The sequence below is a fragment of the Drosophila miranda genome, chromosome 2, assembly GCF_003369915.1.
Source record: "Drosophila miranda strain MSH22 chromosome 2, D.miranda_PacBio2.1, whole genome shotgun sequence".
NCBI classification, from domain to species: Eukaryota; Metazoa; Arthropoda; class Insecta; order Diptera; family Drosophilidae; genus Drosophila; species Drosophila miranda.
In genome coordinates this window covers 20,096,409-20,124,176 of record NC_046675.1, presented here as the reverse complement: position 1 = coordinate 20,124,176, position 27,768 = coordinate 20,096,409, and the positions used below count along the sequence as shown (strand labels likewise).

Genomic DNA, 27,768 nt, shown 5'->3' with positions numbered 1-27,768 from the left:
ATTAATGTACCTATATCAGAAAAATGCAATACCCAACTAGTTTTTACCAATTTTCTCACTTATTTTCATTATTAATGGATATACTTCCTTTAATGCTTTTATTTTCGATTTATTTCGATGATCTTTTTAAAGGTCTAGCCATAACCCAAATTCTATCTTATTATTGGGACACTCTGATTAAATTTTGAGAATTTTGTCGAACCATCGCGGGAGTGTTTATGTGACTTTAAAGTCCTCGAGAATTTTTTTTTTTTTAGCATAGGCCAGCAGTTATTTGGCGTCCTCTTGGAGGCGTCTTCCTCCTTGCCCTTGAGAGAGCCTGACAGTTGCAGATGAGATGTTCCGGGTTTTCGATTGCCCCAGGCTCATCTCATTTCCTACAACTGTCTCTGTTGTTGATGCCTAGCCTTGTTGCATGTGCCGCAGACAGACAGTGACCTGTTAGTATTCCCACTAACAATCTGCAGTCCTTTCGTGGTAGGTGGTGGTAGGTAGTGAGATTCTCATTGCGTTTCTTGCACATGATTTTCGAGGTTCTGCAGGTGGTAGTGCTCCTCCACCTACTTTCGGTTTGTGATCTAGTCTGCTTCTCTAGATCGCTTTGCAACGTTCTAAGGGAGATAGGCACGTTTTTTGTTCTCCTATTCGTCAGCTCGACGCCTTCCTTAGCTATTACGTCTGCCGCCTCGTTTCGATGGCTTAATGGCTGGGAGCCCAATATATCCGCACTGACTTTGTCATGCTTAAAACTGACCGCGGACGCCTGCATGGATATAATTGCCGCTTGGCTGTCGACGAATAGATTGACCGCATCTTTTGCTCGCTGTATAACCTAAGTGACCTGCGCTGCTTTCCTGATGGCGTCCGGTAGCTTATGCGACAGCCTTATCAGCAGCGACAGTAATATAAGCCCGCTCCTACTACTTTCATTTTTCCTGTCTTCGAGTTCCAAAGATTAGGTTGTTTTGGCGTCGGTGCGATTTTGGGGGGTCATGTATTCAGTAGATCTGGTCATGTCCCTGCCAAGTGAACTGTGTCTGTGTCCTATTTCTCTCAGCCTTATCTTTAAATGTTGAAGTGCTCGGTTTGGTGCCTTCCATTTTTCCTGTCTTCGGGTCCCAGAGATGAGGTTGTTCTGACGTCGAAGCAAGTTTGAGGGGTCATGTAGTCAGTAGATCTGGTCATGTCCCTGCCAATTGAACTGTGCCCATGTCCTTGTGGCGACATGTTTCCTGATGCGATTAGGCGCAGTGCTGCCTTTCCTGCAATCAGGCTTTCTTAGGTCAGCCTAGTTTGGTAAATTTTCGGGTGGTCCATATCGGTACCTTGTACCTGTTACCATGAAAGCGGTGCCCCACTCCGAATACACCCGTCTCCAACTTAGGCGGTTCTTGATAGGTGTATGTTAGTCGCTTCTAGGCGATTTGTTATTGCGGTTGTGGTCTCGTAATTGACTGCTCCGGAGATGTCCGCAAATACTCCCAGTGCATACTTTTTATTGTGAAGGGCGTTCTCGATGGTAACGTCTCCTCCGATTTCGTTTTAGTGCAGACATGTTGGTTAGTTGACATCAGTCCCACTACCTCATTCCTGATGTGTAAATTTAACAGCTTTTCCAGTGTTTTTAGTAGAAAGGAGATAAGGCTTATAGGTCTGAAATCCTTGAGACTCACGTGGCTGCACTTTCCTTCCTTTGGAAGGAAGACAACTCACGAGTTTCTTTGTGTCTTGCGTATTTCCTTCTTGTAGCTCCCAAGTAGGATTTGTATTCATCGCCGTTCGCTTTTTTGGCGATCTGAAATTATTCCTTGAGGTTGTTCCTTTGGCGAGAAAGATTTTTGTTCCACCACTCTGGTGAACCTCTTGGACCTCTCCTTTGTTCTTGAGGGGTCGCACAATACGTGATAGGCATCCAGTAACTCCTTGGATAGGGTCTCTAGGGACTTCTCCATATCCTCCGCAGATCTCACTGAGACCGGATTCGCGAGCTTCGAAGTAACTGTCTTTTTAAACTTTACCCAGTTTGTGTTCCGGGGGTTTCTATAGACTGTTATCTTCGAAGAGTGTTTGAATTCACACTTGAACTGAATGTACTTATGGGCTGAGAAGGATGGTCTTCCGAAAAGTCCACAGCCAGATACCAAAGTACTCTTTCCTGTGACGAGAGTTAGGTCTAGCACGTTTGACGAGGTGGGACCTACGAAGGTGTGCTCCTCCCCCACGTTTGCTACGTCGAAGTTAGTGGATCATATAAAGTCTAGGAGTGACTCACATTGTGACGCCCATCACGTCTGCGTCTGGCGTCTGCGCCAATGAGAGGTTGGAGATTTTTTGAGCCGGCTTCTGTCAAACTATGTCGGCGGGCCCTTGCTCCATGGCAATGAGGAGCTCCGCCGACGCTATCTTGCTCTTATGTAGGTTGAGCTGCAGCACCCTTAGTGTCATGGGTGGCTAACTCAACCTCACACGACGGTTTGACTATAATTGTCAGGTCACCGTCCTCCTCTTCCTCCGAGTCGTCCAGAACAAGACCTTGGGCGGCCTCCACTATGGTCTCCAGACCTAGGACTTTCTTGACCTCACCTAAGTGAATGGTGTGCTCATCTTTATCCTCGGTGTGGCGCTTTTTCAGCACCTACGCCATCTTCCCGAACTTGGGATCACATGCTGGCCCCCCTCGTTGGGTAATGGGCTACCCGCATGCAAAACCTCCCCCTGGACAGCAATGGGGAAGAGCAACTTCGCCTTTGGTATGGACGGGATCAGCTCTCTATCTACAACCTCCAGCTTGGCCCCCTCCCACAGAGCTTCCAGTAGGGGCACCTTCTGCACCAGCCACTGCCGCGTTGGGTCGTTGAATCTTGGTCGTTCAGCCATCCCGCTCCATCGAACGTGGGTGCTTCAACGAGCTGCGCGTGGACTGACTTCCACTGCGCCGCCGTCATCTTCGCGTTCTCGTCGCTGCGGTCGATCAAGGCTACAATGAGATGTCTCTTAGACACTTCGCTCTTGGCCTTCTGCCTCGGCTTCTTGCCTTCGGCTGGGGGGTGGTCACCTTGGGCCCGCGTTGCCGCTTGCTCGCCGGAGTGTCTTTGACAGCACTCTCGATCGAGCGTTGCTTTCTTCTTCTGCCTTGCTAATGGATAGCACGCTCTCCGGGTCCGAGTCTGTGTCGACAACGGCAGCCGCGCGGCTCACCCTGCAACGCGTCGTTTTTGTAGCAGTAGTATTACAACTGACATGGCCTGCTCCCGCCCTCCCCGAGGTGTGACCGCTGGTGACACGCAGAGAGGATTGCTTTTCCCCGTGCCCGCCGGTGGTAGCAGTCGCGCTTTTCACCGACGTTTGGGTTGTGGTCCCAGCCCGTGTTTGCTCCTTTTCAGCCTCCATGTTTGGCCCGAAGGCCATACCGGTTAATATTTTTCGAGGGGATAATGCCCTCGCCCGGGATAATGCAATGTCCATTGCCCAGCCGTCACCCTCGTGGAGGGTTCAGCTAGAGGGTTTTTTCCAGCCGCATAAGCGGTAACAAAATGATCTTTACAGTGGGCGTTGAAAAGGACAATCAACAACAAAATGCACTTCCTTTGGGCCGCACCACTAGAAATATTTTACAATATTTATGCTTCTTGACCCGACAATAAGCATTGAATAATTAGTAATTAAATATTAATAATTCAATTAGTATTTAAAAAACAAAGAGCGAGCGTTGTTATCTACCGCAACATCGATACGCTCGGTGGGCGATACCACTAACCATAAAGTATATAGATGTGCCAGTTCATACTACGAAACGTCCACACGATGGGTTACCAGTCTGAGAACCCCAGAGACTTCGGCTCTGGCGTTCGGGTACTATCGCGTCATCATGAGAGAACGCAGAGAGAACATCTTTGCATGTGTTAGTACACACGCAATATGTTTCGACCAAAATATGTGTTTGTATCCTTTTTTCGTTCTCAGAGATCTGATGCAGATGCTAATTTCTGTTTTCTGTTGTGCCTCCAGCTTATTTGAATGTATGGGTGCACACGCATTCTCACGTACTTTTCGTGTGTATTATTGTATTGCTGGCCGCTAGAACTTAAATTTGAGTTTGGTTCTTGTATTGAGTGTTTTGATGAATTGACCTACCGCCACAAAATAAATGCAGAATGGGCAGGGGTTGGGGGTATGGCACACTAGGGCGCGGGAAATAAAATAAAAGTTATTTTTTTTATTTATACTAAAAAATATTAAATATTAAAATAATATAATCACACATTTATATCCTTATTTTAAACAGGTTGATTATAAATTATATAAATATTATGTAAAGTCCGACGGTTCTCGACTTCTTTGTTTATCCAATATAAACATATATTTGGAAATAGTTTTACATATATTTCAAATCACTTGTCAATCGCGCGCTTTCCGACGGTAATGTGCAAAGCAAACATGAAAATACGTGTCCGTAAATATATCCGGTTATTACATTCTTATATTACATAAGGGTGTTCAAAATTACAGTTGTCTGTTAGTTGCAAGCTTCTTTCATAGTGTTAGTACTATTAAAGGGCGCGCAACTGTATGGAATGGAATATGGATATACCAAATCGCGAGATCTTGTGAGAAAGACATGTACACAATTCGAATTTTGTTATGGTTAATTGCTTTGATTTAGAGTATTTTAGGGTATTTAGGTGTGTAACGTCCAGAAGGAATCGTTTCCGACCCCATAAAGTATATATATTCTTGATCAGCATCAATAGCCGAGTCGATTGAGCCCTGTCTGTCTGTCCGACCGTCCGTCTGTCCGTCCCTATCAGCGCCTAGTGCTCGAAGACTATAAGAGCTAGAGCAACGAAGTTTTATATCCGGACTTCTGTGATATGTCACTGCTACAAGTATATTTCAAAACTTTGCCCAGCCCACTTCAGCCCCACAAAGGCCAAAAATCTGCGGCATCCACAAATTCAAATATACGAGAATACTGAAAACGCAGAATCGTAGAGGATCTGGATGTATATGTTCTAGAGGGTAAAATCTGAACCAGTTCGTATAATTATTATAGCCAGAATCAAGAAAACTGTCGGGTCAAGCAGCTTAAATATTTTAAATTATTGCCAGTGGTGCGGCACAAAGGAAATGTATTTGTTGTTGTCATTTCCAATGCCCCCACTGTAAAGATCATTTGCTACCGCATATGCACTCAAAGCGGAATTCTTTCGTCTCTTTATATCGTAATCTCTCGTACTCGGCTTAACAGCGGCCCCGAGCAGCTCTAACGCTGTCGGGCTATCCTACTCTCTCGCTTGCGTCTAAGCTTGCTGCATAGGGCCCGGCAATTTGACCCGTCAGCCCTTGCATTGTCAGTCTTGACCTAATCGTCGCAGCTATTAGATTAACATCCTCGCATCAATCGTTCGATAAGTTGGTTTACATATGCAAATAAATTGTGAATTATAAACAGCCTCTCGACTTTCATTAACTTCAAATTGCAACAGTTATTAAAAACGCTTAGTAGATTAACAAAAACAATTTCATTTTTTCTCGCTCTGTCTCTCTCTAACCCACAGGTTTCATGGTCGGTTTTGCCAAATGCAAAATGTGAGTTCAAGGATCTCAGAACCTATAAGCCAGAGCAACCAAATTTGGTATCCACACTCCTGTGATATCGGACCTTGACCGTTTTGTGTCACAATTTCGCCACACCCCCTTCCGCCCCCGCAAAGGACGCAAATCTGGGGCATCCACAAATCTCAGAGACTATTAAGGCTAGAGTAACCAAATTTGGTATCCGCACTTCTGTTAGATCTCACTATAAAACGTATATCTCAGAAATTAGCATATGAATCAGGTCTCTGAAAACGAAAAAAGCATACAAACAAATTTTTTTGTCGAAACATATTGCGTGTGTATTAACACATGCAAAGATGTTCTCTCTGCGTTCGCTCATGATGACGCGACAGTACCCGAACGCCAGAGCCGAAGTCTCTGGGGTTCTCAGACTGGTAACCCATCGTGTGACGTTTCGTAGTATGAACTGGCACAGCTATATACTGTATGGTTAGTGGAGATACCAATAGTCATATCACATAAGAAATATCGATAAGAAAGAGAGGGCCGATAAGATAGATCACTTTGTAAACGACGATAAACAGAGACGGTGCAAAATTACTTCGAAAAAAAGGGATAATCCAAATCACTGGGCTTGTGTTTTTATATATGGCCCGTGTACACTTCAAAACTCATAACCCATAACCCGCTACTGGGACGGCCTACATAATTAATAAACACTATTAATAAAATTAATAAATTAATCATTTTGATAATTATATGTTAAAACTTTTAGGCAATGCGACGACTTGGAACTATTGTTTGCCGTTTTTTTTTCTTGGATGCACGTACTAAAGCTATAGATGTTCACCCGACCGACACAGCAGGAGATGCGGTGCAGAAACTTGCTGATAAACTTAACTTAACTACTATTGAAGGTTGGGCCATATATCAATCTCGCCCAGATGGCGAAGAACACATTAAAAGTTTTGATTACTTATATGATATAATTTCGGCATGGGAAATAAAACAAACTTCAAGTAACACATTAAAACGTATCTCAAATGGATCTACTTCTGGAGAAAATAGATTTGTATTTAAAAAGCGATTATTTAAATCGACGCATGAACTATCACAAGATCCCGTTGAAGTTAGTATGTTATATTCGCAAGCAGTATACAGCGTTGTTAAGGTAAGCAATCCTAATTTTTAGTTGAAAGTTAGATTTCTACAAATTGTTTATTACTTTTGCAATAAACATTTACTGAAACATAAACATTTACAATAAACATTTTACTAAAATCGAAAATTTTGATCTAATTTTCATATTTTCTACGAGAAAAATAAATAAACATTTTAATTGTGACACCCGCAGCGAACTTTTGAAAGTTGACATTGTCACGTGCAATTATTAATTACTAGATTAACTTTGTATTGCCTGATGCCTAACCTGAATGTCACAAATAAGCTGAAGTTAATTTACGATTTTATGAAATTACTATAATGAATACCAAGTAAATATTAAGTTCAGTAATTTATTAAAATAATAACACAAAAAAAAAATACAAAAGTACCGAAATTATCTATATCAATCGCGTGTCAGAAAGACATGATTGAATTCAATTATGTATGTACATATTGTGCAGCATGGTGCACGCGGCTTAATTCAATTCATTAAACCACCTTCTAATATGTGAATCTTTTATTTTATTATGGCATTTGAACATGCCACGTACAACTGACCATGAGACAAACATGGATTTTCTTAGTTGAGAACTAACTCATCTTTAAATTTTCCTGCGTAAATCTTGCGTAAATCACATTCCTCATCAGTTTTATTAATCACCAAACGCGTTCTATTATATAGTTTTGGTTGGTTTTTGGCCTCGAGGTGTGAGTGGTGTGATTTTTATGCACAACTTGATCAGGGGTGACATAGACAGCCCTGATCTGTTGAGCCGCATAAACTTCACGATTCCTATTAGACTGACTAGAAATTTAATACCGTTGTTCCTTCCACTTTGTAGATCGAATTATTCCTTGCATGAACCGTTTAGGGTCTTATGCTCGGATTATAATTCCCTCTACCATATTATATATACCACTAATTCTCTTCCTCTTATTAAATTACTAATCCTTACACACCTTTCTAGTAATTAGTAATTGTAGAGGCATTTGAATTTTGATTGCATGCTTAGTTTCTTAGTAAGTTTAGTGCTAATTTTCCTCGAATGTTAGTCTAACAGCTATCTTTCTTGCATGCTCGCGTTCGGCTTGGCTACGCGCCGCACGTTATGCGGCAGCGCCCCTCAGTCGGTTGGGTGGGAGGAGGGCTGCGTTTTGCCTGGGATCCGCGCGTAACAGCCTTCTGCTGGTTTCACACGGGCCACTTGACGGTGCAGTAACTGCATCGCCTCTTGAAAGTTGCAGTCATTGCATGTCAACGTCCAAAGAATACGCTGCGGACGAACCGAGCGAAGACGGCGAGAAATTTCTCGGTGGTGAGGTCGGACTTGGGTTCCAAATGTATCGCCTTTGTATAGTTTCGTATTCCGAAAGGACCCGCGTAGACAATCCCTGTATGCGTAAACGGTCTGGACAATGACGACCGCTCAGTTGGAAGATCTTCCATCATTTGGGTTTGCAACCTCTTCTTGTGAATAACGCAGACCTTGCAAAAGTTCACAACCCCCTTCATCAGCCTTTGTACCTTTGGAATCCAATACTTTGATCGAATGAGGCGCACCATCAATTGGTTGCCGCCATGAAGAGATATCCGGTGTGTGAGTTGCAATTATATGGAAGAATAATCGGATGTCGTTCGTCATATTTTAGCATTTCAGAACCTGCGACTCTAGAATAAGAGTTTGTTCAGCTTCGGTAATTCCGCCGCTCGTAAGATGGCCCTAACTTCGTTCGAGAAAGTCTTCGGCTGGGTTGAGTGCGAACTGGACCTTTACAGCACGCTGCTCTAAGGTCAAAACGGGGGAGTTACTAACTGGTTCGGGCTATTGATCTCGGCCCCTCTGCAGCCAAGTCGGTTCATGCCACCAGAGTTGGATCTCAACCCACTCCTGTAACGGCACGCATCTGGGTGCGAGTCGCGTTTTCGCCGTGAAAGGCTGCACCTCGACCAGACGGTCAACCTCAATGCGTACGTAGATCGCGCCACCGTAAGCCTTCTCGGAGGCATCGCAGAACCCGTGATGCTCGACTTTTGCCGCTAGTTTGGAGCCAATCTATCTTGGAATATGGAGTAACGGAGTAACTTCGCAGGAAACTTTTTGGCTGGCACATCTCAATTGGAAGCTCATCGTTCCATCCCAGGTCCTGCAACCAGATTCCTTGCAGGAAGATGGGGCCAACCACCCCGTGGGGTTGAACAGCCTTGAAATCTGGGACAGAACTGCTCGCTTGGTTTATGACGATTCAGCCGCTAACTCGGGAGGGACAAAAAAGAACTCGTCTGAAGTAGCTTTTCAGTAAATCCCGAAAAGCTTAGCCGTGCTCTCTTCATCAATATCCAGAAAACTTGGAATTCCTGTCAGAATAGTTTTGTGTTTGGTCCACTTCTTTAGCGGAAAACCTGCAGAGCTTAGTGCGGCCTGCAACACGCGGATCGCTAGTCGAGCCTCTTGCTATCACGCTAACCTGTTGTTTCCCAATTGCCACAATGACTTTATCAATGGGCTAACGGATATTTCCCTTGTCCAAATTAATGCTGATAAACACATTAGGGACAGACTTCTTGACCTCATGTTTGTTAATGATGCTTCACTAGCTACGCTATCCAGAGCAAGCCCAATATCATTTCCTGAAGATCCTTACCATCCAACTCTGTCGATATCCCTTGAGTGTACCCGATCTGGTGGTGCTGACAGTTCCATAGCTCCTTGCCGCATAAAGTGTTTTCACAAAACAAACTTTATCGATTTAGATCAACATCTCCCGCTTGTTAATTGGTCGTTTCTTTATATCTTTATCTTTATCTTTTGTATAATACCTTTCACAAAGTAGTAGAAACTTTCGTAGTGATCCCAAAAAATTCTTTGCGTTCGTTAACTCTAAGCGTAAGTCAAATGCTTTTCCTCCTTCCCTTCATTACCAGAACAAAACAGCACCTTCCGCTATTGGTATTGCAAAGTTATTCGCTAGCTTTTTCCAAACAACGAACTCGTCTCATATTTACAACGCATCCACTCCGTAGACGTACCATCTATCTCACGCTAACAGCATTTTTCTGTTTATTTTCGAGAAAAGTGTTGTTCTGGAAGGTTTGTCATTTATGGACATATCGTTTTCTGCGGGTCCAGATAAGTCACCAAGTTGCATTTTAAAACACACCATCCCGAAGCTTCCAGGTCACATGGCAACTGCAACATCTTTGTTGCAGCTTGATATCTCCGTCGCAACACGGTTTTTTCAGACATCGTTCAACATCGACTAACCTTCTTGAGTTTTCTAACTTAATCCACTGTGGTTTGCAGACGGATGTAGTTTTTACGGACTTAAGCATGGTATTCGATTCTGTAAACCATGCTCTGCTTATTCACTCTCTTTATTAAGGTTCCCAACGAATCTTCTAGATTGGATTTTGTCCTATCTATAGGGAATCCTATAGGGAACTGTTTCTGTTTAACAAGTTATAACATACTCTACTACACTAATGATGAGGTTAAAATATGTTTGCCTTACTCTAATTGGTACTTGCACACACGGCTTCAACTGGATCTACATGAACAACTATTGTGGCGTACAGCTATTTTTCCTTTTTCTGAACTGATATTTTACTGTCGCACTCCACATTTTGTCTCATATGGTTTAGGAAATCATGTCCTGGACCGAATTTCGAGTTCAAATGACCTCGGAGTCCTATTTGATCATAAGATGTGTTTTAACAGCCATATAGCTGCAACAGTAAATAATAAAGGGTGTTTTAGCGTTGAGTCAAATTGACTTTTCCGTTCCATCTAGACCTACCCGTACTTTTAGGCCAATCCACTTACCCATATGTAGGTCTAATAATGCCCAACATGAACCTTTTAGGGTTATATGCCATAACTATAACTCAGCTTAAATGCTGAATGAGCTGTTCTGCCTCCATCTAATAAAGTTTCTGCAACGGCCAATGCAATGCCATTTTTTGATCGTATGTCGGTGCATCAAGAAAAAAGAATACTCCTTGTCCTGCCGAAATGACTGATTGGTAAATTCGCAATATCAATGCAATGAACGTCGATAGCAATCAATGCTTAATGGTATATTGCATCACTGAACGATATCGTTTGATCGTTGCACCTTGTACGATGTCGATACAGCATAACATCAATCATTGAATGTTTGTGATTATCCCACATAGTCATTACTATAGCAAATAGTAGACGAATTTGTGTTCCTGTGCAGTTTAATGCTGCTTCAGCAAGCATACTGTCCCCATGATTGTCGTCTTCTATCAAGACTAGGGCAAGGCATGCATCTTTATACGTTGGATACTGTTCTCCATCTATCTTGCGTAAATCTTGAAATGACAATGGTCCGGTGACATTCACCATCAACAGTTGCAGATAAAAGCACTCAGTCTGCCTTGGATTGACTGTATATTGTAAGCATGAGGTAATCCACGCATTTGCCACTCAACTAAATACAACCAACAACGTGTGGGGCCAAATAATACAATTTTGTAATAAAGCTGATTAAAGACTTTAATTTTGGTTAAAACACACGTGCTGTTATGTCATGACGATTTATTGCATTTTATCCTAGTAATAGCAACGATGTAATTTCCTAATTTTGGATTACATGTAAAAGTAATGAAAAGACACGGTCGTCCATATTCACGCACGAAAGCCATAGCATCCTGTATGTGTTCTTGCATGTTACGTAAACTACCTACGTACGATGATGGTAAGATAACAGAATTACCAATTTCGGCAGTGTCAGCGTTGTTCGAAATGGCACCTCGCAAGTGAATATATTCTTCCGCACGCAGTTTCTGTTGATTGATCGAAGTCGTTCACTCTCTATCTTCGCATACATGTCGACCATAAATTGTTGGCAAAGCTCTCGACAACGTAAAATGATGTTGTCTCGGCCGCGACTAATCATCAAACTATACGAATAAAAATCCTTCTGACTAACGTTCTTATTTGTTTCGGCTCCTGTAATAATAATTGAATTACTCTTTAATACAAAATTAACTATATTCTTAATAATGAATAACTTACCTGTTACGGGATCTCGTCGTTTAATGTTTACACAATATCCGTCTTGTCCCTTCCAGAAAATTAGTGGATATTGTAGAGCGTCATATGAACGATGGGTATCACTAATTTATTGGGGGTGCTGCTCGCATTGGATACATATAATCATATTGATTTCGCGTGCTGTTTTCCTCCCTAACACAGACTCACTTCATTTCCATAATCCACTCGGCATGGCGCCCTAAAATAACTTAGTTCAATATCGATTTCATTTTAAAACTTATTTATTACTTTAAGCAGGGGCATTTCCCTACTCTATTTAAAATCCCAATTGACCCTAAAACTAATTTAGCGAATAACAGAGTTCAAGAATCTTTCAAGTTGGTGGAAATTAAAAATAATAATTATCCCAATTATCTGTTTCTTCTATTCGCCCTTGGAAATCAGCTTGGCACAAAATGCCAATTCTGTAATAAAATAAAACCCATGTTCCATTCAACACTACCTAATGACACCTAAAAAACCCAATGTCCACATTACCGCTATGTTGCGATTGGCACTCTTGTTATATGAACTTGTATATCCAAAAAAAAAGAACACTTTCGGTTGCCTTGCCTCCGGCGTGGGGTTAGAATGTGACGCCCCCTTAATGGGGTGGCAAATCTCTTTTCGATTTGGTTAGTTCCTTTATTGTTTTTTTTTTTCGATTTGGCACTGGCGCGAGGTTAAGTTTTGTTCTTCCGCTAATATTTCCTCTTTCAACAAAAACACTACCTTCTGAAGTGGGGACTTGCATCCACGAACCCTCCTAACAGCGAAAGTGCCAATCACCATTTCCCTCGAATTAACATAACAGGGGTCTACTCTCTCCCGAGTCCGACCGTCTGCCCAAAAAGTACCCGCCGATCACGAGCAATAGGGGCGTTAACCGCAATTACGATATTCCTTGGATTTAACATTTTTGCTTCGTTTATTTCGTTTCTTTTTTTGTTGTTGTAGTAATGTTGTTGTAGCTGGTTCAAGCGTGCATGTGTCATTTAAATAATTGCAATAATTCATTGTGCTCATTTAACAGAGCGTCCAGCTCTCTGACGAAATGCCTGGCACAATGTGAATTAAGATTATGATAGTCGCAACGTGCACGAGTGCACGTTCGGAGTCCTCTCCACCCATAAAATAGATTTGTAAAAATTTATGAGATTCGTTTGGCTTTGGCAGCAATGAGCCCAGTTTGTGACAAACTTGGCCTTTGATTTTGAACGTGGGATTAAATTGTTGACCGTTTGCAGCAATATTGTTAACTGAATGTGCGAATTGACTTCAGGAACATGTTAGCATCTGGATCTGTACCGATAAGTAAACCGTGCAATGGTTCAGGTGGTGTTTCAATTTTGGTTATTTGTACTTTTCCTGATGAGCAACACATCCCAGCTGGCTCATTTTGAAATTTGAGTGCATGACATTGCGGGCATTCCTTTTCCAAAGTCCCAATAATCACTTTAGAATGAGCATAATATTTAACATCAGGCATTGCATGCCACACCATCAACGACTGAATGTTAGATCTCCGGTTATTTTACTTCAGCAAAAGTTGTTATACCGCTAACATGATCAATATTAATTTCGAAGAACAATTGAGTGTATGATATTTTTTGTCAGTCCGTCTTTAGCCAATAATAATCAGTCGAGTTGATGGGTAGTCCACGCGAAAGAATACTACGTCTGATTTTCCGTGTGAAAAAATAGTTTCCCCAAATCTAAGCCGCAAACTGACATTTTGTAGCCTTATGATTATTGATTGTCACTGCAAATGCCAGTCTAATAGGAGATTGCACTCGTTTGAACTCATCAAAGAACTCGAGGTCCTCTACTCTAAAGCCTGCTATCTCCATCGCAGATTTCAATCGTAGCTGCAGTTTGGCTTTAAAACCGCAATTCTGTCGTTAGTTGTTCAAGTTTGAACTCTCCGAATTTAACCATTATTGCTACGATAAATTTCGGATAGAATGTGCATGAGTGATTTCAAGAAATTCAATAATTCATTGTGCTCATATAATAGGTCGTCCAGCTCGCGTGGCTTTAAGCGAATTCGTGGTCTACATATTTCTTAAATTATTGTTTGTTAACTTCGTTTGGAGTTGGAAGCAATGAGCCCATTTTGTGGTACACTTCAATTGAATTGTTGACCATTTGCAGCAGAACTATTTCTGTTGATCCGGCCAATGTCATTTGGAAGCAGGAATGGAATTTGCGAATGGACTTAATGAACAGGATTAAATCTGGATCCTTGCCTGTTTAGAATAGGATATCCAATATATCACCTTGCTTTCAAATACAGTAATAACGCACGAATTGTTCAATATAGTAACTGAATCAAATGTGGTATATAAAACAAGAGCGAAAGTTGTGATTGATAGCGATAGAGCTAGATATAACACGTGAGCACGAAGAGACAGTTGGATTAAATCGATTCAAATACTCGGATTAAAGATCTAGATTCCAAGACAATGTGCAAATACCACATGAGGGTTTTAGAGATAGTTTTACTCTACTGGTCCACTGACTATAATCTATGGACTATAATCTAATCTATTAGTCAATATTGGACCGAACAAAGCAAGCCGTTTAATGGTTCTGGTGGAGTTTTAAATTCAAGTTGTAGCACTTTTCCTGATACGCAACAACATCCAATTTGGACTAAAAAACTGCAAGCTGACAAAAACATTAAATTGTAAAAAGTAATTAGTTTAAAAAATTCTGTTCTTCAATTCAATAAAAGTAAGTTAATTGGATTCTGGTATTTGTTTGGAAGTAACGATAATTAATTGATAGATTTAAAAATTGTATGCACATATTGGATCAAATGTTCAATAAGGTGATTTTATTTTCATTATAGAGTGACGAGTTCCCTGTGAGCGAAAAAGTGGCTCTTCAACTAGCTGGACTGCAAGCTCAAGTGTCATTAGGAGATCCTTCGAATCAACCAAAGCCGGAATATTATTCCGACATCAATAACTTTTTACCATGTCGAATATCAAAGACTAGAGAGCAACAATTCTGGATACCAATTCTAGCTCAAGCTCATAGACAATACGGATCATCAAGAAATGAATTAACTGCAAAAGTACTATATTTAAGTTGTGTAATGCAGTACCCGCTTTATGGCACAACAATGTACAATGTTATTTACAAAGGATACTGGAGCTTTGTAAACAATATTATTCTTGGAGTTAACTGTGATGGAATAATGTTTATTCAACCGGAGGACAAGTTTATTATTTACCAATTTAAATACGTCGATATCGAATCAATTATGTTGGATCCTAGTGATAGTTTTATAACTATATCACTTACTCGTAATACTCCCCAAACGGTCCAGCAATTTCGTGATGGAAGTTCATTGATAGATTCGCAAAAGTGTTTTGTTTTTGAGACGTTACAAAAAGACGAAATCGGCTCTTTAATTATTTCGTACTGTCCTTCTTTATCGAACTGGATATTAAATATTACCGATTGCTCAAAAAAAAATAAGGGAACTACCCATGAAGATAGATCGAGGTTATATCAGAATGTTGTAATAAGCAGAAGGCAATTGATAGACATGAACATAGTTCGAAAGCCTCAAGAGCTAGGCGGGTTTTTAAGAAACACGCTAAGACGTCTGTCTAAGCACCGGATTGAAAAATTAAGAACTGAGCAAAGAGATAACGTCCAAGATCATGGTGAAACATATAAAGGATTTTCACATTCGTTTTGGGCTTTTAGTAAACAACAAATTCCGTTTTGTCTTAGCTCACTTTCTGACCAAGACGAATCAGTTATGGTCCAAATTTTCGATTCGATATTAACCTTTTCTGGACTTGGAACATCTGGTAAGTCTTAAAATAAATCAACCATTTAACCAATAACACATTCAAACACAGCGCTCGAAAATAAATGTGTAGAAAACTACATATAACGAGTATGTCCCATGAATTGCTCCGGCACCATTATGTATTGTAGTATGCACACATAAAGAGTACACACTGTACCTAGTATATTTGGATGAACACACATTGTAACACTTTGTTGCAATGCTAACGTAAAATCATGCTTCAGGCATAATTCATGTGCGACGTAATACGATCACTCAATTATGCCTCGAGCTATCATTAGTGCAGCCATTAAGTTTACATAACTCGACGGCGCAGGAATATGATTCACTGTGCATACAACAGTTTTTCTCAAGCTTATTAAGCTTATAAATAATGCCTCCGCTAAGTTAGCTCCAAATTATAAGATTTAAAGACAGTCAATAAATAACGGTAAAACTAATTACAGTACAATAGTAATAGGCTTGCGATTATTGGTATGGGCGAAAAAAAATGTGTCGGAATCAAAAGTCTCAGGGTCTAAAAATGTTCGTTTTGTTATAACACAATAAAATAAAAAGTTTTAGCCCGATTCGACAACGTTAGAGGATCCGACTTGAGGTCAAAGTTCAAAAATACGATACTTGGCCAATGGTAGCCTATGGCAGCTATACTATGTATCGCTCTGATCGGATTGAATTTTTTTTCGTGATTTAGCATATTAAAATATAATCCAGCTCTGTGGTCTGTTTTGGCTGTGAAATGTCTACCATATATATATGGTTTGAGTGATTAATCGCCCAATGAATTGCTGATAGCTCTTATTCTGTGGTTGGCTTATTACTTTCACCTTGAGTGAAACTACGGGATACATATGCTACAGGTAATTGAAGGCCATTATAGTTTTGAGTTAAGACCGCTCCACATGCCTCTTTCCTAGCATCTGTGATTATGCAAAATTCTTTGCTAAAATCGGGGTATTGTAGTAAAGTTGGATTCATCAATGATGTTTTAAGGGGTTCAAAAGCTGTCCATTCGAACTTTACATCTTTCTTACATAATCTTGTTATGTGACGAGAATAATCGGAAATTTTTTGAATAAATCGTCTATCGTAGTTACAAAATGCAACAAATTGGGATTGGGTATTTCCTAATAACATCATATTCGGTGTCGTCAGGCGGTATACCTTTATCAGTTCATTTTTGTCCAAGAAAAGTGACCTCACTCATGAAAAACTAGCACTTATTTGGGTGCAACTTGATGTTGTTTTGTCTGCACAGATCGAAAACGTTCATATGCTTTTCAGAACAACCAATGACAATCAAGTCATCCATGTATAGGAATGCTTGAGATGGTTCAAGACCAGTGAAGGCTATTGTAATCATTCTTTGGAAATGTTCGTAGTTTGATCAAGAATGTCGATACCTGTGACCAGCGTGTCTTGTCTAGTTTTCCTCTTTGGTCATATATGTATTAGTATACGTGCTTGATTGAAGCATTCTACTATTATTTTGGTATGTTTGTTAATAGTCTGCCCTGTAATCGGTCTATTCTGTGACAAAGATTTGTATGATTTGTCAAATCTATTTTTTAATTGGGTGACAATCAGTAACTGTTTTAATTTTAGTATATGGTAGGGTTTCAAGGACTTACACTTTTTTGATTTTATTGCAACATATCAATGGGCTTGTATCCTCATTATATGTTTGCATATATGTTCAAAACTATATATACTTATGAATTCCCTATGGTTGTAGAGCATTTGTAACGTCCAGAAGGAATCGTTTCCGACCCCATAAAGTATATATATTCTTGATCAGCATCAATAGCCGAGTCGATTGAGCCCTGTCTGTCTGTCCGACCGTCCGTCTGTCCGTCCCTATCAGCGCCTAGTGCTCAAAGACTAGAAGAGCGAGAGCAACGATATTTTATATCCGGACTTCTGTGATATGTCACTGTTACAAGAATGTTTCAAAACTTTGCCCCGCCCACTTCCGCCCCCACAAAGGGCGAAAATCTGTGGCATTCACAATTTCAAAGATACGAGAAAACTGAAAACGCTGAATCGTAGAGAATGATTATATAATCGTATAATTTTTATAGCCAGAATAAAGAAAACAATTTCATTCTTTTCCCGCTCTGTCTCTCTTTAAAACAGGTTTCATGGTCGGTTTTGAAAATTGCAAAATGTGAGTTCAAGGATCTCAGAACCTATAACAGCTAGAGCAACCAAATTTGGTATCCACACTCCTGTGATTTCGGACCCTGACCGTTTGTTCTCAAAATTTCGCCACACCCCCTTCCGCCCCCGCAAAGGACGAAAATCTGGGGCATCCACAAATCTTAGAGACTATTAAGGCTAGAGTAACCAAATTTGATATCCACGCTTCTGTTAGATCTCACTATAAAACGTATATCTCAAAATTTCTCCCCACCCCCATATAGCGTTTTTTAATGATTTTATTCTGTTTAACATACAATTGCAAAACGAATTGAAGTATGCTAACGATTGTCAAAATAAGGAGTAAGATGTACAATGATTGAATATCGTTTGTATGTTCTATGATTTTGACATTATTGACCACATTGGCCCTATTGTGCTTGGTCTGACTATCGTCAGAACCGAACCAACCCATTTTGGAAATTTTTGCATATAACCAAATACTAACCAAAAAATAGATGAGTTTTAAAAGTTTCTAAACGTCGTAAAAGAATCTGCTATTACCTGAATAATAAAAAAACCTTGATATAGTAAAAAAGTTGACGGCTAACTACTTATTGTTGGCTTAAATGTAAACCAATCAAGCTGAAATTTTAGGGGATGGATTATTATTTAATATTCTAGATCCAAAAAATAAATCCGATTAGAGCGATATATAGTATAGCTGCCATAGGAACCATTGGCCAAATAGCATATTTTTGAACTTTGAATCAGGCGAATCGGGCTGAAACTTTATATTTTATTGCTTTATGACCATTTTAGACCCTGAGACCTTTGAAAATTTGTATGCGTCTTATATTCTTATACGTCTGTCTCCCCGTATGTCAGTGTCCATGTAACCTATTTCCCCAATCGATGCTATAGGCACTAACGATACAGTATATAAATACGACAGCTCGTATGCCGCAGTTCGCTGCTTTTCCGATCACTCCTTTTTTGGTCCATGGAATTGTTTGCCATTGTTTGAGTATGAGTAGGCCAACGTCAAGAGCAAAATCGTTTGAAAGTGGCTATAAATACTGAAGTTGTAAAGTAGGTGACAAACTCGATTTGAATTGCTTTGGTGGACACACGCTCAATGAATACAATTTTTCGAACTATATTGCGTGCGCCAAGAATCCAATACTTATGTAGAAAAGTGTGGAACATTAATTCCATTCCAGGGTGTAGCGAGGTGATGTGTTAATATCCAACTTTTAAAACAACGATTGGGCATTCCCTTGGGAGAATTATAGGATGTTGTTCATCGCAATTGTCATCGAGTTGGCAATGCGTCCAACGCGATTTATTCCTTCTGCATCTGTGTTGCCTGTGACAACATACACAATCACTAACCGGCGTATTAGGCACGTCAACACGATAAGACGTCTATTCGGCACAGTGGGTGTATGATCTGTTTGGATCTTGGTAGGACTCCAAGACACCGCAACAAGCGAAGAGAAAGACAACAGGTCATTTAAGTTCACATTTTCTTTGCGCGACTCACTTGAGATAGCCCAAACTTCTTTGGGAGATTTGCCATTCAGAGTCTAGTTTTGAGTCTAGACCACGCATGCTCGGCGATGATTGAACTTTTTGCAATTAGCAACGAAAGAAATTTTTGAATGAACGAGCGAGCAATCAGCCATGTTTTGTTACAACGATTATCGAGCATCTCACATGCGTTTTTATAATTGTCGTCAGTTATGGCAGTATGTTCAATCAGAGACATCATTCGAATAGGATTTCAAATAATGAAACTTTTGGCATTTAAAATAACTACTCTTCTTGTTTACTGAGCCTAACTGACACCAATTCTAGTATCTTTCAGAGAACGTAGGAATTGGGTTTTTCTCACAATGTAACTCTACGGGTACCGTTGAATGCCGAATATTTTCCTGAAGTTGGTTTTGTCCCTGAAATAAACGTTAAACAGTGCTCTACAGAAGTTTATTCCAGTTGCCGTGACCATTATCACAACTGCTCCGGTCACCTATGGCACCTATGGAAAATATCATGAGAATTAAGTCACTTTTTCCCATATGAGCGCTGTGAAATATCCCGAGCTTCAGTAAAGGTTAGAGTACGTTGCATTCATGACGAAAAAGTGGTAAAATATATCACTCAATGTATTTTAAAATGATCTGGCAGTTGGTTTTAACTAGAATTTTGGAATGACTCAACTTTACGAAAAGCAGTCGAGCAAAAGGGAATTGGAAGACCACGGTCCCAATGTATGCGTGAGCAGCTGCAGTTTTTGGCTATGCATGTTAAGGTCTACATAGGAAATAACAACACAATGATGAGCATAAAAATATATGCTTAAGCGTTAAAGTACAATGATGAGCATATGATTGGGGAAAGAGAGAAAATGAACCAATAAGAAACTATAGAAGATAAAGATAAGCGGCTAATTTCTCAACAACTTGTTAAACAATGTGGCAAGTTTTTAAATTAGGTTGACTGCGTTTTCCAATGTAAAATGAAAATAAGGTTAATCCTCCATTTGAAATCTTTAATTATTCTCATGCAGAATAAGAAGGATGTATCTCTTAAACAAGACTTCATCACCCTCTTTCGGTTTCAAAAATAACTGACCACTAAATATTTGGAACGCCAGTCAGATAAACCCTTGATTCGATATTTTGGGCGGTAATATCCGTATTTGGATGTTGGTTTTACTCATTTTTCTAGTGTAGTGTTTCTAGTTGATACCAAGTAGAGGTTTTTTTGTGGAGCTCAGTTTGTTTGAGGTAGTGGGATATGTCGTTAGAGTCGTAGTGCGGGGTGTAATCAGAGGATATTTTTCTGTAAGTTAGACTGAGGTGATAGGGGACTGAGGTAAGGACCCAGATGAGTATAATTATAGAGGTTTTTGGTTATGAGGTTTCTCACTGAGGTGGCGTAGTGGGAGTTGTTGTTGGTGCAATTAGCATGCTCTTCTCGTTTGGTTCTTGAGATTTGTATCACTTCCTGTGTTACAATGATTTAACTACAATCTCTTAAATGGAAGTGGAAATTGTATCCTGGTCGTACTAAAAAAAGCCAAGGCTACGGGATATAGAAGGCAGCCTATGTACATATGTGTAATGTAGTTACTAGATTCGTTAGCCGCTTATAGTTGGTTAATGGGCATACAAAAATTATAAAAAATCTAAAAAGTCATACCTTAACATCTCTTTACAGGCGAAACTATAAAAAGAGCAGAAGATGAACATATACGGATTGTACAATCCATAATGGATAAATGCATGAAAAAAGAATCTTTACTAAACGAACTTTATCTTCAGCTGATTAAACAAACAACAGATCATCCAGATGCTAACTCAAGAATAAATTTAAAAAATTGGGCACTTCTATCTGTGGCATGCAGTGTTATCTTGCCATCTATTAAATCAATTCGGAAATACTTGATTGCCCATTTAAAACGATGTGCCAGTGACTATATGTCCGAGGAGGGTAAATACGCAAGATTTGCTGAAAACGTAAGTAGAAATTCAATATTCGGTTCAGCCTTTATTTTTTGATATCAGGGAAGTTTCTGGCACTTCAGGGTTTAGCTGTAGGGAAAGTGGTTCGGGTGTGGGTACCGTTTTGCTCTACCCGATACTCAAAATGAGTGTAGGGAAAGTGGATCTGTGTAACGCTTAGACGGAAACGTTTCCGATCTATAAAGTATATATATGTTATTCTTGAACAGCATTAATAACCGAGTGGCTATAGCCTTGTCTGTCTGTCCGTCCGTCTTGTTTGACGCCTAGTTATCAAAAACTATAAGAGCTAGAGCAACGAAATTTGATATCCAGACTACTGCGACATTGCACTGTTACAAATGTATTTCAAAATTTCGCTCTGCCCCTTCCGTCTCCCAAAAGAAAAAATATCTGTGGCATCCACAATTCTGAAGATACGAGAAAATTAACAACTCAGAACTATAGAAAATAACTATATCTACACTATAACTATATATACATATATCTACAATGGTTTTATAGATTTTGTGTATAATATATGGACACCCGTAGCGCTATTTTTTTATGCAGAGAAGAACGTTCGAGGAAGCAGTCAGTCAGTTATCAAAGTTAAAATTTTAACCACAAAAATTCTCAATTTGTAATTTGAAAGCTTTATATTTTACAGACGATACGCTTAAGCTACAAAGTGCTCGGGTACGATTTAAAGCTGCATTTGTTAGCTTTTCAGAGTTTTCAGAACAAAAGTTATGTGAAAAAGAAAGCACTACCTCTCAAAAATACCTGATTTTAAAGATTTTTTAAAAATAAACTAAACTTTTGTTTGAGATGCCAAGCTTTTTTGGCACCTATGTATTTCAAAAATGAAAAGAGAATTTGGTTTAATCTTTTAATCGCCAGATCAAACTGATTGCCGAAGTGGCGGCGGCAGAGAGCCCCTTTAGCGGTCGATGTAGTCGGGCTGAACTGCAGCGCCGATCTTGCCATTTTTTGCTTTCACCGTTTGCAGCTAACGGCAAATGCGCATTCCCATATCTTACAATTCTTTCCCTCAAATCCAGCGTTAAAATCTACTCATATTATGATGTCGTCCATGATTTCAGCTACCATCGTGCTCTATGTTTGTTTTCACAATTTCAAGATTTTTTGTAAATTAGCCCATTACACTATACAACACCACATTGACGATGGGAAATTGTGGGTGATATGTGTAAACTAATTGTTAACCTGAAAACTCGGAAAAGTCAAAATAGATTTATTCATTGGGTTTGACCGTTTGACCAAACGTTTAAATGTCGCACTTTACGGTTAAATTCCGTTACGTTCCATCCCAAATGACATTTAACCGTTAAAAACCGTTACATATAAAAATGTTGGCTATTTTTGTAAAAAAAAAAAAAACGAGTAACGGGATTTAACGGCAAAATGCGGCATTCAGAGGTTTAGTCAAACGGCTGCACCTTAAACGTTTATCCACAGATAAATGAGACCTTAAACGACGCCCAATTAATGTACCTATATCAGAAAAATGCAATACCCAACTAGTTTTTACCAATTTTCTCACTTATTTTCATTATTAATGGATATACTTCCTTCAATGCTTTTATTTTCGATTTATTTCGATGATCTTTTTAAAGGTCTAGCCATAACCCAAATTCTATCTTATTATTGGGACACTCTGATTAAATTTTGAGAATTTTGTCGAACCATCGCGGGAGTGTTTATGTGATTTTAAAGTCCTCGAGAATTGTGTTTTTTTTTTAGCATAGGCCAGCAGTTATTTGGCGTCCTCTTGGAGGCGTCTGAAAAGAAGCTAACTCCCACGATGCATAAAATTCTGGCACATGGTCAAATTTTAGTTGAACATCAGAGTCTACTATGTGGAGAGATGTCAGAAGAAGCCCAGGAAACGAGAAACAAAGATTACAAAAAAACAAGAATATGAATATATTCATATATATTCATATATTTCATCCATTAGATATGTTAGATCACAAAATAAATCGGCAAGCAGTTATTCTTTAGAAATGATAAGTTTATTAGATAGGATTATTTTACAGAAACAAAAACAATCAACCAACTTTCAGATTTAAAAAAAATTCTTAAGCATATGTACTTAAGCAGATACAATTTTGCAAAATTGTTCTTTTAAATGCAGTTTGTTTCATGAAGATATCATTATTTGTTCAGAAGTTATTAATTTAGCAAGCTGAAACGGCGGAATGCCCCACTGTGCGCCTGTGCCCCGTTCCGAGTTTACAGTTGTGACAAGCCGACTCGTCATCCGTTTATCCCTCTGTAGCACCCGATGGCTGACGGCCCATTTTTTGATAGATTTGGATTGTTCTCTTTTTGTAATACTTCCCGATTTCTGATATAATTTTTCTATTTTATAGTGCTTTTTTAGAACTCAAGGCACAAGACGTCGTCAGTGGACTCCAAGCTGCGAGGAGATACTATGTACTACTAATCGAAGGCCATGCTACTCAAAGTTTTATTTTATGGATGGCCAATATTATTCAATCGAATTTCAGCCCAGTTCTACAGCAAATGATGTAATGGAAATTATAAAAAAAAAAATCGGACTGCAAGATAACTCAAAGGGGTATTCCATTTATGAAGTGATAGGAAATACAGAAAGAAGTCTTTTATCAGAGGAGAAAGTTTGTGATGTAATGGCCAAATGGGAAAAATATCGGAGTACATCACAACAAGGAACACAATATCAGGTAAGACTTTTGTTTTAAACAAGTACTTTAACATTTCCGTGACCGTCATATTTTATTCAAATTAGTTATAAGTCTAAATACACTTTGCGACACCATATTTACACTTCGAACCAAACCGAAATAGTTTAATGAAATTTGGTTTTTATACCCGGTAATCGAAGAGTAGAGGCAAATATTAGATTTGTTGTGAATGTGGATGTATGTAATACCCAAAAGGAAGTATTTCCGACCGCATAAAGTATATATATTGTTGATCATCAATGGCCGAGTCGATTGAGCCATGTCTGTCTGTCCGTCTGTCCGTCAGCCCGTCCCCATTAGCGCATAGTGCTCAGAGACTATAAGAGCTGTTACAAGTGTATTTCAAAACTTCGCCTTGCGCCCACAAAGGACGAAAATCTGTGGCATCCACAATTTCAAAGATACGAGATACCCAAAAACGCAGAATCGTAGAGAATGACTATATCTTCTAGACTGCAGAATCTGAACCAGATCAAATCATTATTATAGTATGAAAAAAAATAATTTCATTTTCTCTCGCTCTGTGTCTCTCTAACACACACGTTTTATGGTCGGCTTTGCCTATCGCAAAATAGTGGGCGCATAGATCTCAGAGATTGTAAGAGCTATAGCAACCAAATTTGGTATCCATACTCCTGTGATATCGAACCTGCACAAGTCTATTTCAAAATTTCACCGCACCCCCTTCCGCCCCGCAAAAGACGAAATTCTGCGGCATCCACAAATCGCAAAGACCATTAGAGCTAGAGCAACCAAATTTTGTATTCATACTCCTGTTAGATCTCACTTGGAACGAACCTAAAAGGGTTCGATACAATAGTTCCCTCAACGCACAATAAGCCACAGCCTACTACCGAGACGCGAGCCATCCTAAACCACCGAGCAAGCCCGTCAGGGCGCTCTGGCGCCCTCTTCATACACGTATACTAAACACGCGCCGACTCCACGAACGCTGACCAAACACACCAGGTCACGTAAACTTCCCCCACTCCAGACCAAGCAACCGGCCGGGTGCAATCTTCCGGGTTCATCGACTACAAAAGATGGCATCGTGGAAACTTATGACAAACACCCAACGACAAACCCGCCAGGTCGCCAAACCGCGAAGAAACGGGAACCAGATCAATTCACGATCGCCAAAACAGTGAAGTGCACCCCAACACGGAAGTGCATTTCAACCCCGCTGACACAGAGACCACAGGCGTATAAATATGTGCCACTTACGAAGAAACCCGGCTCCGAGTACAGACGTTGTACGAATCTAAGAGTATAAAAGTGCTAAGAATTTAGTTAAGAACAAAGTTAAAACCACAAATCTAAGTAACCCGCTGCGTAAGTTCATTTCAAAGAGCCGAGGCAGCAACACTACCCCACCCCGCGTCTATATACACCTTTTAATACCCCGATCCACCCTTTCTACGACAGGCCAACCCTGTCCCAACAATTCCTAGCCTTCTTCCTGCCTCCCCGGTACTTCGAGCAACTGGAAGACCAGATCAAGGACCGTTAACAAGTGCTAGGCGAACCGTTCAAAGACTTCGTCATCGAGCTCCGTTGCTTAAGAAGTCAATAGGATCTACGACAACACCCTCCCAGCGTACCAGCTATACGTGAGAAGACACGAACTACGAAGCCTGGAGCAACTCACGATGTTGGCCGCATCGGAATTCCTTCCGAAAACCCTACTGGAACACCACAGAACTCGCAAGAAGGCCACATCAAACCGGCACCCCGGCACGGGAAGCTACACATCACCACCCCAATCGCCAACCTACACACGGCCTGTCGCCGTTGCGGTGAAGCCCGACATCCTGCTCGCGACTGCACCAACCCATCGATTCTCTTTTGCTGGGAGTGCGGTAAGCGCGGAACACGCAATGTAGACTGTTGCCGCCAACACCCTTTGGGGAACGACTTGTGTCCCCAGCTGACACGGGACCAGCCGGGAACGACGCTCTCTCAAACATCCGTCTAAAGAACCCGCTACAAGTACACGACGGCCGGATAGTGAAAATCGAAGGACGGCGCACGGAAGCCACGGTCGCCACCGGGGCATCGCGAAGCTTCATCAATGCTGACCTCGCCCGCCAACTCAACCACAACAACGGCTTGCGAAAGGCGTGCGTCCAGTTCCGCCTGGCCGACGGCTCCGCACGCAAGATAACTCAGATCATTCTAGCGCGCGTCCGACTAGACGAACGGGAGGTATAGATACCGCTCTTAGTACTACCAAATATGCTAGAGCAAGTCATCGTGGGGATGGATTTCCCATACGCCATCGACACAACGATACAGTGTGGCACCACACGCCTCTATCTTCAAGGTCACCAACGCCCCGTCCCAAACGCGCCGGTAATCACAGCCAGTGAAGTACACTCCCCAGGAGCCGCGAAGTCGAGACCCCCGCTGCCAACGAATCCTCCGACACGACACGAGACACGAGCACAAAGAACAAGGGACACAGAACGGCCCGGCGCCACGCCTGGAGACATGTCGGTAATTTTTATCGCACAATCTAACCGTTGGTCCGACACTAGGATCCTCATCGAGACCTGCACGTTCGTACATCACACCGAGTACGAAGTCTCGCAAACACCCCCCAGTACACACAAGAGCACCCTACCCACGATCGACGAGCCCGCTGTCATCGCCAGCATAAGCGAATACACTCGCGAAGTCGAACCAACAAGCGCATTCGACATGACGATCCGCCCTGAGAACCCTGACGACACTTGCGACCCAGGAATCGACGACCCGCTAGAAGAGGATTCGGAGCGAATCTCCGACCCGTGGCTTCCCGACATCGCTCCAGGATTACAGGAATTTCTGGGCGAAGAGCTGCCAACACTACATGGATTTCTCGCTTTGGAACGCAATTTGAATCGAAACTGTTTAGCGAGCCATTACGACTACTTGGTTTTGATTATTTGCGCACAACTGCATATCACTCTTAGGCAAATGAACTCATCAAACGTTTGCATCGGACACTCAAAGCAGCCATCATATGCCAGAACCGGATCAGTTAGCCGAGCATATTACCAATGATTTTTCTCGGACTCCGCTCAGCTTATAAGCCAGATATAAAAACAAAAGCAGCGGTTAAAAATCTAGACTCAGTTATGTTAGGTAGAGGCGGCTGCCAGGCTCGCCAGCAGCCTGTCACACTTGGGTCGGTTTCGGCCCGTTGTGGTACCGCTGGCGATCTTCCTTTTCCTGCATTATGAGACTTTGTGTCAACAGTTATCCCATCCGGATGCTCTTACAAAGTTTGTGATCACAGTGTAGACAACTCTGAAATGTCAGTTAGGAAGGCCGTGCCCAAATATTGCAGCCTGAACAGGTGTTCCACCGTCTCTTCCTCTTCTTCATCTCTGCAGCTACTGCAAAAGTTATTAAATGTCGCACCCATTCTGTTTGCGTGGTCGCCCACTAGCCAATGTCCTGTGAGGGGAAGTTTGACTACGCTTCACCTCTTTCTGCTAAGTTTGCTGAGCTCAGAGTTGCGCTTCCTGTCTGCGGTCGGCCATGTTTGCCGAGATATGCGACAACGTGGAACTAATTGCCACCTATCGTCTATTATGATAAGCTTACAGGTGGTCATTGGCATACGAATATCCTCCCTATGTTGGAGAAAGGGGATTGTAGTACCGGATCTGGCCAACTCGACTGCTATGCAGTTGCCCTCAATATCCCTCAATGTCAATGGCCCGGGACCCATATAAGGCTGATAGCAAATTGCTGCAAATTCGTGGCCA

General features: G+C 41.0%; 1 protein-coding gene and 1 long non-coding RNA gene across 8 annotated transcripts in view; one reads left to right on the top strand and one right to left on the bottom strand.

Moving 5' to 3' along the window:
* The window catches only part of LOC108154923 (unconventional myosin-VIIa), a 118,681-nt gene that overhangs the window by 80,778 nt on the left and 10,135 nt on the right, over window positions 1-27,768 (top strand). For 6 of the 7 annotated variants that reach the window (XM_033389752.1, XM_033389754.1, XM_033389751.1 and 3 more), the window contains 4 exons: window positions 6,335-6,730; window positions 14,635-15,610; window positions 20,977-21,275; window positions 23,660-23,992. In XM_033389752.1, coding sequence (XP_033245643.1) covers window positions 6,335-6,730; window positions 14,635-15,610; window positions 20,977-21,275; window positions 23,660-23,992 — 2,004 coding nt within the window. Of the gene's footprint in view, window positions 1-5,558; window positions 5,590-6,334; window positions 6,731-14,634; window positions 15,611-20,976; window positions 21,276-23,659; window positions 23,993-27,768 lie in introns of those variants that run through there. The other variant, XM_033389757.1, reaches the window with a different exon arrangement.
* On the bottom strand, window positions 11,266-12,656 carry LOC117187333. Its single transcript, XR_004472043.1, has 3 exons — window positions 12,513-12,656; window positions 11,763-11,979; window positions 11,266-11,696 (listed from the first exon to the last, which is right to left on the bottom strand). It is a non-coding gene; the product is annotated as an uncharacterized LOC117187333 (long non-coding RNA).